The sequence below is a fragment of the Bos indicus genome, chromosome X (genome assembly GCF_029378745.1).
Source record: "Bos indicus isolate NIAB-ARS_2022 breed Sahiwal x Tharparkar chromosome X, NIAB-ARS_B.indTharparkar_mat_pri_1.0, whole genome shotgun sequence".
Lineage (NCBI taxonomy): Eukaryota > Metazoa > Chordata > Mammalia > Artiodactyla > Bovidae > Bos > Bos indicus.
In genome coordinates, this window is record NC_091789.1 from 107,308,087 (window position 1) to 107,325,443 (window position 17,357).

At 40.1% G+C, this 17,357-nt stretch overlaps 1 protein-coding gene across 2 annotated transcripts in view; it reads left to right on the top strand.

The window, feature by feature from the left end:
- The window catches only part of EFHC2 (EF-hand domain containing 2), a 237,858-nt gene that overhangs the window by 185,980 nt on the left and 34,521 nt on the right, over positions 1-17,357 (top strand). For both annotated transcript variants that reach the window (XM_070785415.1, XM_070785416.1), the window contains exons 12-13: positions 13,688-13,885; positions 15,811-15,903. In XM_070785415.1, coding sequence (XP_070641516.1) covers positions 13,688-13,885; positions 15,811-15,903 — 291 coding nt within the window. The remainder of the gene's footprint in view (positions 1-13,687; positions 13,886-15,810; positions 15,904-17,357) is intronic.

A 17,357-nucleotide genomic window follows, 5' to 3' on the forward strand; every position in this document is an offset into this window, starting at 1 on the left:
ACCCAACACCACTGCTGTGGCTCCTTGCTGTCCTGAGGCTGCTGTGGGAGCCTGGTTCTGCCTGGCTGGTGGATGCCACTGGGATGGCTTAGCTGGCTAGAAGATTAATGACTAGGTTTTACCATTTGTTTTAAAGATGCAGGAGACATGAACATGTCTATAAGCCGAAGAGAAAGGATCAATTGGGACCAAGAAATCGAAGGCACAGATGACAAATTGGACAGTTGATGAATCATTGGGCAATTACAGATGAAGAAGCAGTTAGAGATGGATCAAGGCGTAGTTATGCCTTTTCCCATTCTCCACAGTGAATGGTTCAAATTTTCTCACTCTTAAGTTCCTAACCTCACTGTTTCCCTCCCACTCACCACAGAAAACCTCATCTCCAAGTTTACAGAGAGTGTACAGGTCCTGAGATACAAACCTCCCCTACATCCCTGTATCCAGAACTCTGCATTCCTCCTTTCTCACCTTAGTACAAAAGGTGTCCCATCTGCTATCCAAGGGGATAGGATGTCCCTGTTTCTCAGACATCGAACAAAAAGAGAGACCTAGGTCCCATCCTCAGTCAAGCATACTCAACCCTAGTAGATGCTTCTCAGCTCATCCTCTTACCCTGTTTCCTCTGGCCATCAGCCCTCACTGGCATGCCTGTGCTCTCATTGCTTCCTGAGTGCTCTGACATGCAACTCTATTCATAGTGTTCTTTTGCTTATAAACACTTCAAGAGATTCCCTTCACCTGTGGAAGAAAACCCAGACACCCCATGATTGGGGTGATACCCCTTTCATGGTGAAAGACACCCCTTTCATGATTGGGCCCCACCTGCCATTTCTCTAATTTATCTCTTGTTCCATTTCCCAATGTTCCAGTCCTGACCATCCTGGGTTCAAATCTTGGCTCTATCACATATTAGCTATGTGCCCTTCAGCAATTTGCTCGAGCTCTCTTAACTTTAGTTCTTCATCTATAAAATGGGGATAACCAATATTCCTACTTAAAGGGCTGTTATGGAGTTAAATGAGTTCACACCTGTGAAGCAGTTAGATCAATGTCTGGCGTACACTAAGCACATGGTAAATGATAGCTCTTATTCTTAGTACTTTGTACAGCTCCTAAAATGTACCAACCTCTTGCTCTCCTTGAATTGGGTTGGCCAAAAATTTCATTCAGGTTCTTCTATAAAATTGTATGGAAAAATCCAAACTAACTCTTTGGCCAACCCGATATCTTGAGGATATGTTTTTTTTTTTTTCCCCATTCCTCCCAACCTCATTCCCCTCCCCACCCTACCTTTCTGACTAGCAAATTGTCTTTCATCTGCAGAAAGGTGGCTCTGTTGTCACCTCTGTTATGGAGCCTTCCTAGATTTTCCCCTTGAGGTGTATACATGCCAGACTGGATGAGGGGTACTTTTTCTGAACTGGACATATCTTTATTAGAGCCCCTTTTCTACTTTGTTGATTTGGCTTTGCTTTTGGTCTATGATTTACTCAAGGGTGCAGGCCTTGAGGGTTGGAGGTCAAATCTAGTCCATTCTTCTCTTATTCTCTATCTGTTGATGTGGCCTGAGATGGAGTAAGGACTTACTGAGTGTGTGTTGAATGAATGAATATGTAGGTAAGGGTGTGCTGACAGAATGCTAGAGAAGAAACATAATTTACAAGCAAATAAGACATATTCAAGTTTATTAGTACTTAAATCATTGTTGATTAAAATAAGACATCATTTTTACCTAATGAATTAGGAAACACCTTTAAAAAGGGTAATATCTATTGCTATGGCCCCTCTCTTGTGGCTGGTGGAATGGTAAAAGTAATTTAACACCATGTATCAAGATCCTTTAAATGTATTTTTCTTTTGTCCACCTAATTTTACTTCTGAGATACTAACAGAAATAATTTTAAATACAGACAAATGTTTCTACATAAATATGTACATTATGACATTATTTATGTAAAATTTTGAGAAAAGCCCATGAAATACCCAATAATAGAAGAATGGATTAGCATTCTGGTTTCAGAAAAATATGTGATAATAAGTGTATTAGTTAAAGGGAAAAAAAAGCAGACTATAAAATATGTTCACAACTATTAAGAAAAAAAGACAGATACTCATGCATAGAAAAGAGGAAATATACCAGAATGAGGAAATATACCAGAATGATTACTTGGTTATATTTGTATGGTGTAAGTGTATATGATTTTTCTTTCTTCCTTTTATATGTTATTCAAATTCTCTATATTTAGAAATGTGTTCCTTTTATAATGGAGTAAAGCCAAGAAATTTTATATTTTAAAGTGCATGCCCAGAAAGAATTAAGAATCTGATTATATTTTGTTTGCTATGTTTTAACATGAGTAAGTCTTGAATTGGGAGGTGAAGTACTGGGGGGCACAGACCTGGTCTTGTGTTCAGCTGATCATGTAACCAGTAAATAGCTGTCAGGTTATATGAGGCTGCCCTCCATTAAGGCCCCCTAATTGTCACAGGGATTAGCATGGCCTCTAAAGCATCTCATCTGGCAACCAATGAGAAAGAGTTTTTTTTTTTTAAAAAAAAAAAAGGCCAAACAAGGTTTGGTGGTGATGGTGGTTTAATCACTAAGTCGTGTTCAACTCTTATGACCCCATGGACTGTAGCCCTTCAGGATCCTCTGTCCATGGGGTTTCTCAGGCAGGAATTCTGGAGTGGGTTGCCATTTCCTTCTCCAGGGGAGCAAACCCAGGTCTCCTGCACTGTAGGCAGATTCTTTACTGACTGAACCACCAGGGAAGCTTCAAGTGAGGTTTGCTTGGAGACAAATAATCCCTGAACACAGGATGGGTGCTAATGAAAAGGAAATGGTAGAAAACAAATCACTTTGCTTGTAAATGAAATGCATATTCACTCTTATCTACCCAAATCTCAAGTGAACCACCATCATCCATTTGCTGCTACCAAAAAATCTTGACCTGATTTAAAAAACAAAAAAACCCACTGTGTCTTTTAACAGTGGTTAAAAGTTTTATCACTTCAGGCCTAAATCCTGAAATGCAATTAAGCATTTACTTAAATGCATATTGTACCAAATTGTAGCAGAATTCTAGATGAGCTTTTCTAAAATTGTACCTCTTTGAAGAATATTTTTAATAATATATAGCAATTGCTGTTAACTGCGTGAGAAGATTTCATTTTGTTTGGCTGCACTTAAATAGCCCCAAAGTCGAGTGCACCAAGACATACTGGATTTCAAACTAAATAAATCAAAATTATCATGTACATTCCACTGCATGTCAAAACAGGAAAAGCCATAGAATTTGATGTGAAATAAAGATTAGAGCAGTAATAGAGAGAAAGCTAAAAGCTGCTTACATTTATTTGGAATGAGAAAACAAGGTCAATGATTTTCAATGCAGATGTACTTCTCTTTGAGAAAATACATCAAAAAATCAGTTTACAAAGCAGAGAAATTTGGCAGTAATTATTATACTGTCAAAAGGTTCTTTAGTTTCCAAAGAACTTATTTCAGAGTTCAGTGTGCTTGCTTGTCGTTAACAACTTGACAGAAATTAAAGGAATTTGAAGCTAAGGTGTTTGGTGCCATTGCCAATTAAAAATAACCAAGATGAAGATAGAGCATCTTTAAATGTAATGGAGAGTGGAAGGGAACATGTAATTTGAATTCTAAGAATTAAGCATTTGTGCAGCTTCTCAAATATATTCAATTATATAAAGGGAGGCACACCTGGAGCTTATTGCTTTATCACTTCAGACTTAAATCCTGAATTTGACTATTTAAAACAAGTGTACCATCTTCCCTTTATAGTCTGCGATAAATTCTAAGATTTCACCCATCAAAGACATTTCACATTTTTCCAAGATGAACTTGCTTAAAGGAAGTAGCTCTTTCAGTTTAATGCAACATGAAACTGTCTCCATTGTGAGATGATGAGAACAATAAAAATTGCTATCATTTATTGAGCATTCATATAGTTCTATAGTAGAGAAGGAAATGGCAACTGACTCCAGTATCCTTGCCTGGAAAATCCCATGGACAAGAGGAGCCTGGTGAGCTACAAGCCATGAGATTACAAAAGAGTTGGAGATGACTTAGCAACTAAAACAACATAGTGCTGTAGAAAGCTAAATGCTTTTCATACTTTGCTAACTTAACCCTCATTTTTCATTTGTTCAGAGAACTATTTAATATAAAGTGCTTACTAGGTGCCAGGGGCTGTTGAAGGTGTTGAGCATTCAGCAATGAGCAAAATATAGACAAATAGCCCGACCCTTTGTGGAACTTAGGTTCTAGCTGGGGGATAAAGATGATATAGAGAATAAGAAAATAAATTATATACTAGGTTGGCGTATGATGAGTGCTACTGAGGATAAAAAAGCAGAGAAGGGGTTTGGGAATGCCAGGCTTCTAGGGGGAGGGTTCACACTTTTGAAAAGGATGGTCAGAGAAGGCCTTATGGAGAAGATGACACCAGAGTAAATGAAGATGCTCTTCAGGAAGTGAAGGACCGAACTGTGTAACTGTCTTGGGGAAGAGCATTCCAGGTAGAGGGAATGGCAGGTGCAAAGGCCCTGAAGTTGGAATTTGCCTGCCTTGTTTGAGGAAACAAGGTCTGGTGGTGCAGAGAGACAGAGAGGGGACGAGGTCTGAGAGAGAGAGCAGTAGAGGGGACATACCATGTCAGGCCTGCTAGGCCATCATGAGGCTTTTGGCTTCGACTTCAGGAGAGAGGGCAAGTCCTTAGAGGGTTTGAACAGAGGCATAATGTGATCTGACTTACATTTTCACAGGATCATCCTGGCTCCTGTGGTAAAATAAAATTCTGTGAAACAAGCAGTCTTGTCCAATTTCACGGATAAGGAACAGAGCCTCAGAAAAGTTAACAGTTTACCAGTGTTTCCATTTTCTAGCAAATTCACAGGGCTGAAATTTTAATCCAGGTCTGTGTAATTTGAAAGCTCACATTTTTCCCTCTGAGCCACACTACCTCCCACTTGTGGTGACCTTTTTTTCCCCCTTTTGTCTGGAGTTCTTTGGCTTCTCCAGTGAGGCCACCATGTCATACAACTCCAGGGGACACCATTTATACCATAAGTGTATAAAGGTTCTCCCTGGAGGTGGGCAGTACCCAGCCAACATGGCCGAATGTAATGGCTTTGTTCCCCCGTGAGACTGAAGAGCTCTATAAATGCTTTTGAACTATAGTTGGGCTGGTAGCAAAATCTGGTCAGACATTTGTACTGGCCCCATTTGATCTATCTTTCCATTTCTTCTTCCACTGACACATATTCTACCAGCTGTCTCTACTACTCTCTGCTGCCTGGCAGCACACTAGTCCAATCATGTGCCTGGCTGGAACATAAGTTATGGGAAGGCAGGGTTTTCTGCTCACTATAGGCAGCTTAGGCCCATAAGTAACAGAATACCTGAAGCAATGTAGGATGTGAGCAGCTGTGCCAGGCTTCTGATTAGAGAAACTGAAACCCATTTTATTTGTTGAATATCAAATTGAAGGAGATGATAAAGAGTGCTAAACAATTGTCATTAAAATTGCTTCTTGGTTTAATTTAGGCTTAACTAGATTTTCTTATAAGCCTTAGGACACAAAACTTCATCTCTTAAGTCCTTGTTTACATTGAAACTGATTTTTATTTTTGTTTGAAAGACATTGCTTAGACTTTTAACAATATGTAACAAAATACCCTTAGATTCAGAGCTTTAAAATGAAGTTTTGATTCACCATTATGACTGGATGACTTTAATGGAATTATGTCTTGTAAAACCGTTTAGCATTTCATGTTTCAGAATTCTGCCTAGTTAACGTCAATACCCTAGAGCAGTTTGGCTTTTTTTTTTTTTTTTTTTAGGCTTTAATTACAAAAATGGAGAGAAAAGCATGGCAGCATCCTTTATAAGATTAACTAAATACTGTGATAATCTGTATAAAATATTAGTGCCAGGGGCATAGTGCAATGTTGAGTAAAGGCAAAGGTGATTGCCACTTGAGTCTCTAAGATGAACAACAGTACTCACAGAATACTAGATCAATACAATTACAGCTTCTTTTTAAAGTGCATTTTTGTTTTTCTTAAATGATGGGCCAGGAAGTACCAAGATGAGGCTTTGCTCTCAGATGATATTTGAGGTTCACTTTGGAGGTTTTAGAGAAGGAAATGGCAACCCACTCCAATATTCTTGCCTGGGAAATCCCATGGACAGAGGAGCCTGGTGGGCTACAGTCCATGGGGTCACAAAGAGTTGGACATGACTGAGCAACTAGCACAACTTGAAGGTTTAAGTGAGAAAGGGGTGTATCTGATGGAAGTTGGACCTTCATTTTTATGACTGTGGCTCACAAAAGTGGAGTATGCAGAAAGCAGTTTGATGGATCCTCAATAATTTAAACATAAAATTACTATATGACCCAGTGATTCTACTCATAGGTAAAAATACCTAAAGAATTGAAAACAGATGTTCAAAGAAAAACTTGTAGCAATGCTAATTACCGTAACCAAAAGGGGGAAACAACCCAGATATCCACTGACGCATGAATAGATAAGCAAAATGTGGTACATTTGTACAATGGACTAGTATTCAGGCATAAAAAGGAATGAAGTACTGATACCTGCTGCAACATGTACGAACATGAAAACACTATGATAAATGAGCAAAAGCAGACACAAGAAACCATACTGCATGACTCCATTTATATGAAGTATCCAGATTGGTAGTCTGCAGAGAAAGAAAGCAGATTAGTGATGATCAGGCAGAGAGAGACTGGGGTTGAGGGGAGGAAGAAACTGGAATGATTGCTTCTTTGTGGTGATGAAAATATTTTGAAACAAATAGACATGGTGGTTGCACGACATTATGAATGCAGTAAATGCCATGAATGGTAAATTTTGTGTTATGTGTATTTCACCATAGTAAAAAGAAAAGGAATGTGTAAGTTTTGAAAAGATTCCTCATTCTTGGTGCAGCCCATTAACATTTGACAGGGCGGGGTGGGTTCTAAAGAGGGACATGTGATAAACAGGGCAAAACCTTAGCATGACAAGGCTTGCACTGCCTGGCTGGGATCCCTGATGCCAGGACCTGGCTCATGTGGGTGCAGCAGCCACTGGGGCAGCTGCTCAGGGGCTCCTGATGTCCTGCACGACTGAAGGCAGTTTTAATTTGGGGGTAGCTTGTTTGGAATCCTCACATGGAGACAAGAAAAGCAATGGAGTACCAAGCTGTTTATAACCCAGGGAGACAGAAACCCACCAAATATAAAGTTTCACTGCAATGAGGCCAGGATAATTTCAGTTTATCCAATGAAAAGGAAAATAAACTTTTATGACCTGGTCGGGCTAGAGTAGTTTTAGTTAAAGGTGTGTGGAAAGTTTCTAGTTATTGCTGCACATGCTCTGTTCCCTCATTCTTGGGAGCGTGCCACTTCTTCATGTCATTTTCTACCCACAAAAGGAAAAATATTTCAAATAGGTTTTTTTTTTTTTTTTACAATGAAAGTAATATTTGATTATTATAAAATTTCAAACAGGAGACATTTTATGTATAGGTATTTGTTGTTGTTCAGTAGTTAAGTTGTGTCTGACTGTTTGCGACCCCATGGACTGTAGCATAGCAGGTTACAGTCCTGTACACGCCTTTCCTTCAATGTCTCCCTGAGTTTACTCAAACTCATCTGCATTGAATCAGTGATGCCATCCAGCCATCTCATCCCCTGTTAACCCCTTCTCTCCCTGCCCTCAATTTTCCCCAGCATTAGAATCTTTTCAAATGAGTCAGCTCTTTGCATCAGGTGGGCAAACTGTTGGAGCTTCAGCTTCAGCATCAGTCCCTCCAATGAATATTCAGCGTTGATTTCCCTTAGGATTGACTGGCTTGATCTTGCAGTCCAAGGGACTTTCAAGAGTCTTCTCCAGTATCACAATTCAAAAACATCAGTTCTTCAGCACTCAGCCTTCCTTATTGTCCAACTCTCACATCCGTACATGACTACTGGAAAAACCATAGCTTTGACTATATGGACCTGTGTTGGCAAAGTGATGTCTCTGCTTTTTAATATGCTGTCTAGGTTGGTCATAGCTTTCCTTCCAAGGAGCATGTGTCTTAATTTCATGGCTGCAGTCACTGTCTGCAGTGATTTTGGAGCCCAAGAAAATGAACTCTGTCACTGCTTCCTTTTTTTCTCCCTTCTATTTACCATGAAGTGGTGGGACCGGATGCCATGATCTTAGTTTTTTGAATGTTGAGTTTTAAGCCAGCATTTTCACTGTCCTCCGTGACCCTCATCAAGAGGCTCCTTAGTTCCTCTTGGCTTTCTGCCATAAGAGTCGTATCATCTGCATATCTGAGGCTGTTGATATTTCTGCCAAAGATCTTGATTCCAGTTTGTGAGTCATCCAGCCAGGCATTTAGCATGATGTACTCTGCATATAAGTTAAATAAGCAGCATGACAATATATAGCCTTGACATACTCCTTTCCCCATTTGGAACCAGTCCGTTGTTCCATGTCCAGTTCTAACTGTTGCTTCTTGACCTGCATACAGATTTCTCAGGAGGTAGGTAAGGTGGTCTGGTATTCCCATCTCTTTAAGAATTTTCCACAGGTTGTTGTGATCCACACAGTAAAAGACTTCAACGTAGTCAATGAAGGAGAGTAGATGTTTTTTCTAGAACTCCCTTGCTTTCTCTGTGATCCAGCAAATGTTGGCAATTTGATCTACGGTTCATCTGTCTTTTCTAAACCCAGCTTGTACATCTGGAAGTTCTTAGTTCACATACTGCTAAAGCCTAGCTTGAAGGATTTTGAGCATAGCCTTACTAGCATGTAATGTGAGGGCAATTTTATGATAGTTTGAACATTCTTTGGCATTGCCGTTCTTTGGAATTGGAATAAAAACTGACCTTTTCCAGTCCTGTGGCCACTGCTGAGTTTTCCAAATTTCCTGGCATATTGAGTGTAGCACTTTAACAACATCATCTTTTATGATTTGAAATAGTTCAGCTGCAATTCCATAACCTCCACTAGCTTGGTCCGTAGTGATGCTTCCTAAAGCCCACTTGACTTCACACTTCAGGATGTCTGGCTCTAGGTGAGTGACCATGCCATCATGGTTATCCAGGTCATTAAGACCTTTTTTGTACAGTTCTTCCATGTATTCTTGCCATCTTTTAATTTCTTCTGCTTCTGTTAGGTCCTTATATCTTCTATCTCTTTTTGTGCCCATCTTTACATGAAATATTCCCTTGCTTTCTCTAATTTTCTTGAAGAGATCTCTAGTCTTTCCCATTCTATTGTTAAGAAAGATTGAGGTGGAACCACTCCAAGGAAAGCCCCTCACTCATTTACAACACTGGTCACGGAATGACCAGTTGTGACACATGAACGAAATGGAACACCATGCAACTGTGAAAAGTAGGCTGTTGATTGGCATTTATGGGTATGAAAGATGTCCATGCTATGTTAATAAATGTTGTATGATCCCAATGAAACTAAGGATACCAGTACATATATATTGACAGAAAAATGACTGCAAGGATACATGCCAAAACATCTGTTATGTTATTCCTGATTGCTGAACCCCTGGCCAATGTTACTGATTGATGGTCTAACCCAATCTGACTTGCTACAATGGTGGGGTCCTCTTGGTTGAATTTGGTCTTCATTTCCCATTAAAAAGACACAAACAAAGCAAAATAAAAAACCCAGAGATCCTAATAAGTGTATGTAGGTAAAATATAGTTCCTTTAGGTAGGTTAACATCATAGATGTGGGATTTCCTACAGTCTGTCTTAGGAAATTCTTGACCAGAAGAACCTGTAGATTTGTTAAATGATAGTGAAAATGACAAGAAATATATAAAAGAACTAAAAGCCATTATTACAAAAGATGAGTCTATAGCAGAATAAATAAAATCTTGTATTTCCTCATTTATTTGGACTTCTTGGAAACTGAATTATTGGGTTGGCCAAAAAGTGTTTTCAGGCTTTCCAATAAGATGTTATTGAAAACCCAAACGAACTTTTTGGCCAAGGCAATATTTCCAGTAAGTGGATTTTCTAGATGGTGGAAGCTTATTTGGTTAAGTGCCATGTAAGTTTGCATTTTAACCATTTCAATGAAATTCTTTCTAATGCCTGGTAAATGGTTTATGGCTTTCCCGTAGAGAATGTATTGAAAATATGTCAACCAATTTGTTAGGCTTTGAGGTCTCATATGAATATGTTGTCATTTGTTTTCTTTTTGCTCTACGAAACATCTATTTCTGTTCTATTGACTATGCCAAAGCCTTTCACTGTGTGGATCACTGCAACTGTGGGAAATTCTTAAACAGATGAGAATACCAGACCCCCTGACCTGCCTCTTGAGAAACCTGTATACAGGTCAGGAAGCCACAGTTAGAACTGGACATGGAACAACAGACTGGTTCCAAATTGGGAAAGGAGTACGACAAGGCTGTATATTGTCACCCTGCTTATTTAACTTACATGCAGAGTACATCATGAGAAATGCTGGGCTGGATGAAGCACAAGCTGGAATCAAGATTGCTGGGAGAAATATCAATAACCTCAGATATGCAGATGATACCACTCTTATGGCAGAAAGTGAAGAGGAACTAAAAAGCCTCTTGATGAAAGTGAAAGAGGAGAGTGAAAAAGTTGGATTAAATCTCAACATTCAGAAAACTAAGATCATGGTCCCATGGCATGATGGGCATCTGGTCCCATCAGTTCAGTTCAGTTCAGTCACTCAGTCGTGTCCAACTCTTTGCAGCCCTATGAACCGCAGCACACAGGCCTCCCTGTCCATCACCAACTTGCAGAGTCCACCCAAACCCATGTCCATTGAGTCGTTAATGCCATCCATCCATCTCATCTTCTGTCGTCCCCTTCTCCTCCTGCCACCAATCCCTCCCAGCATCAGGGTCTTTTCCAATGAGTCAGCTCTTCACATCAGGTGGCCAAAATATTGGAGTTTCAGCTTCAACATCAGTCCTTCTAATGAACGCCCAGGACTTATCTCCTTTAGGATGGACTGGTTGGATCTCTTTGTAGTCCAAGGGATTCTCAAGAGTCATCTCCAACACCACAGTTCACAAGCATCAATTCTGCGGCACTCAGCTTTATTTATAGTCCAACTCTCACATCCATACGTGCCCACTGGAAAAACCATAGCCTTGACTAGATGGACCTTTGTTGGCAAAGTAACGTCTCTGCTTTTTAATATGCTATCTAGGTTGGTCATAACTTTCCTTCCAAGGAGTAAGCATCTTTTAATTTCATGGCTGCAGTCACCATCTGCAGTGATTTTGGAGCCCAGAAAAATAAAGTCAGCCACTGTTTCCGCTGTTTCCCCATCTATTTGCCATGAAGTGATGTACTCTGCATATAAGTTAAATAAGTAGGGTGACAATATACAGCCTTGACGTATTCCTTTTCCTATTTGGAACCAGTCTGTTGTTCCATGTCCAGTTCTAACTGTTGCTTCCTGACCTGCATACAGATTTATCAAGAGGCAGATGGGGTGGTCTGGTATTTTCCACAGTTTGTGATCCACACAGTCAAAGGCTTTGGCATAGTCAATAAAGCAGAAATAGATGTTTTTCTGGAACTCTCTTGCTTTTTCGATGATCCAGTGGATGTTGGCAATTTGATCTCTGGTTCCTCTGCCTTTTCTAAATCCAGCTTGACCATCTGGAAGTTCATGGTTCACGTATTGCTGAAGCTTGGCTTGGAGGATTTTACGCATTACTTTACTAGTGTGTGAGATGAGTGCAATTGTGCGGTAGTTTGAGCATTCTTTGGCATTGCCTTTCTTTGGGATTGGAATGAAAAATGACCTTTTCCAGTCCTGTGGCCACTGCTGAGTTTTCCAAATTTGCTGGCATATTGAGTGCAGCACTTTCACAGCATCATCTTTCAGGATTTGAAATAGCTCAACTGGAATTCCATCACCTGCACTAGCTCTGTTCGTAGTGATGCTTCACTTGACTTCACATTCCAGGATGTCTGGCTCTAGGTCAGTGATCACACCATTGTGATTATCTGGGTCATGAAGATCTTTTTGGTATAGTTCTTCTGTGTATTCTTGCCACCTCTTCTTAATATCATCTGCTTCTGTTAGGTCCCTGCCATTTCTGTCCTTTATCGAGCCCATCTTTGCATAAAATGTTCCCTTGGTATCGCTAATTTTTTGAAGAGATCTTTAGTCTTTCCCTTTCTATTGTTTTCCTCTATTTCTTTGCGTTGATCGCTGAGGAAGGCTTTCTTATCTCTCCTTGCTATTCTCTGGTCCCATCACTTCATGGCAAATAGATGGAGAAACTCTGGAAACAGTGACAGACTTTATTTTGGGGGGCTCCAAAATCACTGCAGATGGTGACTGCACCCATGAAATCAAAAGATGCTTGCTCCTTGGAAGAAAAGTTATGACCAACCTAGACAGCATATTAAAAAGCAGAGACATTACTTTGCCAACAAAAGTCCATCTAGTCAAAGCTATGGTTTTTCCAGTAGTCATGGATGAATGAGAAAGTTGGACTATAAAGAAAGCTGAGCACCAAAGAAGTGACACTTTTGAACTGTGGTGTTGAAGAAGACTCTTGAGAGTCCCTTGGACTGCAAGGAGATCCGACCAGTCCATCCTAAAGGATATCAGTCCTGGGTATTCATTGTAAGGACTGATGTTGAAGCTGAAACTGCAATACTTTGGCCACCTGATGTGAAGAACTGACTCATTTGAAAAGACTCTGATGCTGGGAGGGATTGGTGGCAGGAGGAGAAGGGGACGACAGAGGATGAGATGGTTGGATGGCATCACCGACTCAATGGACAAGAGTTTGAGTGAACGCTGGGAGTTGGTGATGGACAGGGAGGCCTGATGTGCTACAATCCACGGGGTTGCAAAGAGTCAAACAATACTGAGCAACTGAACTAAACTGAACTGAACTGCTCTGCCAAATGATATCAATGCCATTTGCCTTCTAAAGACTCAGACGACTGTACCTTTACACAGCTGTTTATACTTTTTTCTCTCATGGGTAGGAGGTGATGGTGGTGGTTTAGTCACTCAGTCATGTCTGACTCTTGCGACCCCCTGGACTGTAGCCCGCTAGGCTCCTCTGTCCATGGGATTTCCCGAGCAAGAATATTGGAGTGAGTTGCCACTTCTTTCTCCACTTATGGGTAGGATGTGTCAATTTTTACTTTTTACCAGAGAAATATGCTTAATCACTTTCCCCATCTCAAAACATCTTTCTAACTTACTGATTTATAAGTTTCATACCCTGGGAAATCAGAACCCCAAGTCTGTTACTGTTTTGTATAAAGTAAGATTAATAGGCATTGAATGAACTCATGTATTTAGTCCCAGGATTTTTGACCATTCAAGAACTTTAAGAATTTACTTCCTGGTTGTAGGCTATTATCTGATAGAAGTTTGACTCTGGGCAAAGTGCCATTTTATTTATAATCTGCTGTGCTTATGGTTTTCCATTCTAGCACAAGTACCTTCCTGGTTGCTCATAGTAGAGAAATAAAAAAATAAATAAATAAAAAAAACCTGTCTGTAGGCTGTTGGTAAAGTTTTGTAAAATGGAATTTGGGTGTGTTTTTAATAGAAAGGTAAAATAATCTTAGATATAATTTCTTGAGTGCTTCCCATTTTTTTTAAACAGAGAAATAATGATGAATCTAACTGTCGGGAAACTCACAGACCAAGAAGTTATAACCATTGCACGTCGTTACCGGGTGCCTGAGGACCCCTGTCCACATAGGAATGTCCTAGTTGCACAGGCCCATGAACAACTCAAGAAAAATGCTTTTGAGAATTTTGAAAGACTCATTGCTATGTGTGTATACGAAGATCGGGAAAAGTAAGCTTTTATTTTATTGATTCTAAGAAATCATTTATGTTTCTGTGAAGCTGAGTGATGAAGGAATTTGTATTGTATCAAAAAGGGCAAAAAGAAAATTGGGAAGTCTCCTCATACTCCACTAGGTAGCAAAGCCACCTTAAATCATTTCTGGAGATTATCTGGGTACACATATTTCATAGTGATGGATGGTGAGTTTTGCTTGTTGATGGAATAGGGGAAGTTCTGTGTCTTCAAAAGAATAGGATGGCCCCTTTGCATTTTCTAATTGGTTTCTAGAAGCTTTCAATTGAAGCAGTAAATCAGTGTTAGAAGATTTAATTCTGAGATGGCATCTCTTTACACTATTTTATTAATAAGTGGGATTTATAAATATGAGTTTTATAATATACCGGACAGGGGATTTGCAAGTAAACTTTCTATAAAATCTCTTTGAAATTATTTCTTCTCAAAAACAATGATGCTCCAAATAATGTGTTTCTAATACATTTATCATGTTTGCCTTTGAACTTTATTCAGTCATTGTTACAAACAACTGGAGCCCCATCTTGGTATATTTTGGTGTTCATCTTACCCACAGATCTGATATACTGGTGGGGGAGCATATTCATCTGGAGTTAGAAAATCTTAGGTCTAACTCTAGCCACTGGTTTTGTTACTTCGGACCACTGTCATCTCTTTACCCCATTACTACTTCCTTCATCCCCAAACCTGTACCCTAAATATCTTAGAAGGACCCATGGTTTTTCTTAATTTGTTGTTGTTGTAGTCACTAAGTTATGTCGAGCTCTTTGCTACCCCCATGGACTGTAGCCCACCAGGCTCCTCTGTCTGTGGGAGTCTCCAGGCAAGAATAGTGGAGTTGGGTTGTCATTTCCTTCTGCAGGGGATCTTTCCAACTCAGGGATCCAACCTGTGTCTCCTGAATTCACAGGCAAGTTCTTTACCACTAGTGCTACTTGGAGTGCCCCCAGTTTATCTTACTAGGGAACATTTTTTTTCCTAATCCATAATACACCCTTGTTGAATTGTTATAAAATGGTATTCTTCCTTGAATCTTTAAGCTTCTCTGAGCCTTCTGGAAGACGTATTACCTGAGCTTTGTATGACTCTGGCCTTGCCTTCCAGCCTGGTGGTATCCCTCTCCAGGGTGAGAAGTGTGACCCTCTTTGATTAAAGGAATACCTGTTGGGAAAAAAGGGGCTAGTTGATGAGACAACTCTTGAGGTTCTTCCAGATCCAACAAGTTCCAATTCTAGACATAAAGATTCTCTTACCATTTTATAACCTACTGCTAAGAAAGAAGCCCACTTTCTTTCTTGTTAGTTCTAATTTTGCCTGATGCCTGGAAGAACACTGGCGGGGTGAGAACATTAGACAGGCATTTCTGTGCCCCAGCAGGCTGGGGAAAATGACTGTTGGGCTGCTCTGAGAAAAAAAAAAAATTAGGTGAATGTTAAGGTCCCAGTTGGGGCTTCTAGGTTATACGATTTGGGTCCAAGGAAAAGACTAGAAAAACACCCTCTGGTCATATAATACTTGGATGGAGGCTCTAGATGCCTGTCAAATTAAGAGATGTTTTCAAATATCAGAACCATTTTTGACTAGTGGTCAAGAATGCAGATCGATTACTTAGAGCAACACTCGTGGCTGCAGCCTTAACAGGCTGTACTATCACCAACCAAGAATCTGAACCCTGATGGAACGGCCTTTGTAAGGACAGAATCTAGTGACTTCTGAAATGGAAACAAGCTGGTGAAATACAATAAGACTGTTTTTCCTTACCGCGATTCCAGTACCAGCTTTCATATTTATTTCCATGTGCACGCTTTTAGGACACATCTATGTTTTCTTTCCTTTAGCATGTAATTATTACTCAAGAGACATGAAGTATAGAAAAGCTCATTGACTGTGTTTTAATGCAGGAAAAAAGTGTTACCCAGCAAAGACATCAAAAGGCTGTGCAAGTCCTCCAGATTACCTTTGAATGAAGATCTTCTAGGATCCTTACTGTCCGGGTAGGTGAGATCTCCACCCTCATGGACCATGTCCTGCATGTTTTTGTTTTGGAGACAGTTCCTGGTTTTACATCTGCCTTTACTGCCCTTGATTTACCCTTTACCTCAGTATTGTCTCACTGATGATACATCTCTATTTAATTGTTACAAAAGGAAAAGTTAGTCATGATTGTGAATGTCACAGAGCCTCTAATGAATTATTGTTTGATCTTTTTAACATGAAGATGCACTTAAGTGCACACGGATTCATGGGACAAAATGAAAATGAACTGCTTCTTTGGTTGTGAGCGTCTTAGATCTAAAATTTAGGACAGGTTTTTCAGAGCAGTAGTTTCTAATGGCTAAAGACATGCAATTAGAGGACCTCATGTTATTAGCACAGAGCAAGAGTGCCAGATGTCAAGTGCAGAGGTTAGGATGTTGCCAAAGGAAAGCACAGTGAACTGCTTTCTAAATCACCTCTCTTCTTGTACCAAACCTGACTTTTTGACTGCCTGGCACCACCCTCCTAGCCATCCACACTCTGGTCATCTTTTATGCTTCCCATGGCATGACGCCAGCCCCTCCTCTGACTGACTTATCTTGATAATGTTGACATCTGGGACTGTGTTCTAGGCATTGTTATCATTGCTTTGAGTACATTACCTCATTGACTTCGTGAGAACAGCTTGGTGAGGTCAGAGCTATTATCCTCCTATCTTACATGAGGATGCTGAGGTCTAGAGAGATAAGATTTTGCCCAAAGTCACATAGTCTAGAAGAAGAACTGTGACTTAACCTCTGAACCTTTAAAATGCACATCTTCTGCTTCAAACCGTTTTGAATTATTGTCTACAAATAGCCAGTAGATTAGAATGTTCTGCCTGTTCTGCCTCCTACTTCTGCTGCTTGCATGTTCTCTCTCCCCTCTATTCCCACCACCTCCACTCTTGTTCTGACCTACTTTTCTTCTTGATTGTTGCAGGGCCCCCACATTGGCCTTTCTTCCACCAGCCTCTAAATTTTTAAATCCATCTTTACATCTAGCAGCTAAGTACCTTCTAAGAGCAAGAATATCCTAGTGTCGCTTTTCTACTCACAAGCCTTCTGTACCATTTCTTTGTTCTCTAAGGAATAACCAGCTTCCTCAGCTTTGAGCTCCTCTTCCGCCTTCTCCATTGTGGGGCTTAGGGTTGTCATTAGAGCATTATTCTCAAGCAGGGGTTGGAGTGGGCAGTCGTCATCTGAGACAGAAAAAAAAAAAGGAAGCAGACAAAAACTAAATCCCACATGGGAAAGCTAGGGTCCTTCTGCTCCTAGTATCAGGAGCAGAATCAAGAAGAGGCCAATCTAGGTGGCTGTGTGTGTGTGTGTGCATTGGATAACCTGGGGTTGTCTTCTAGACTTTCAGCTCTATTTGCTTTTATTTTCTAGCAGCAGTATGAGGGATAAATAGGCCATCCCAGTACAAAGGA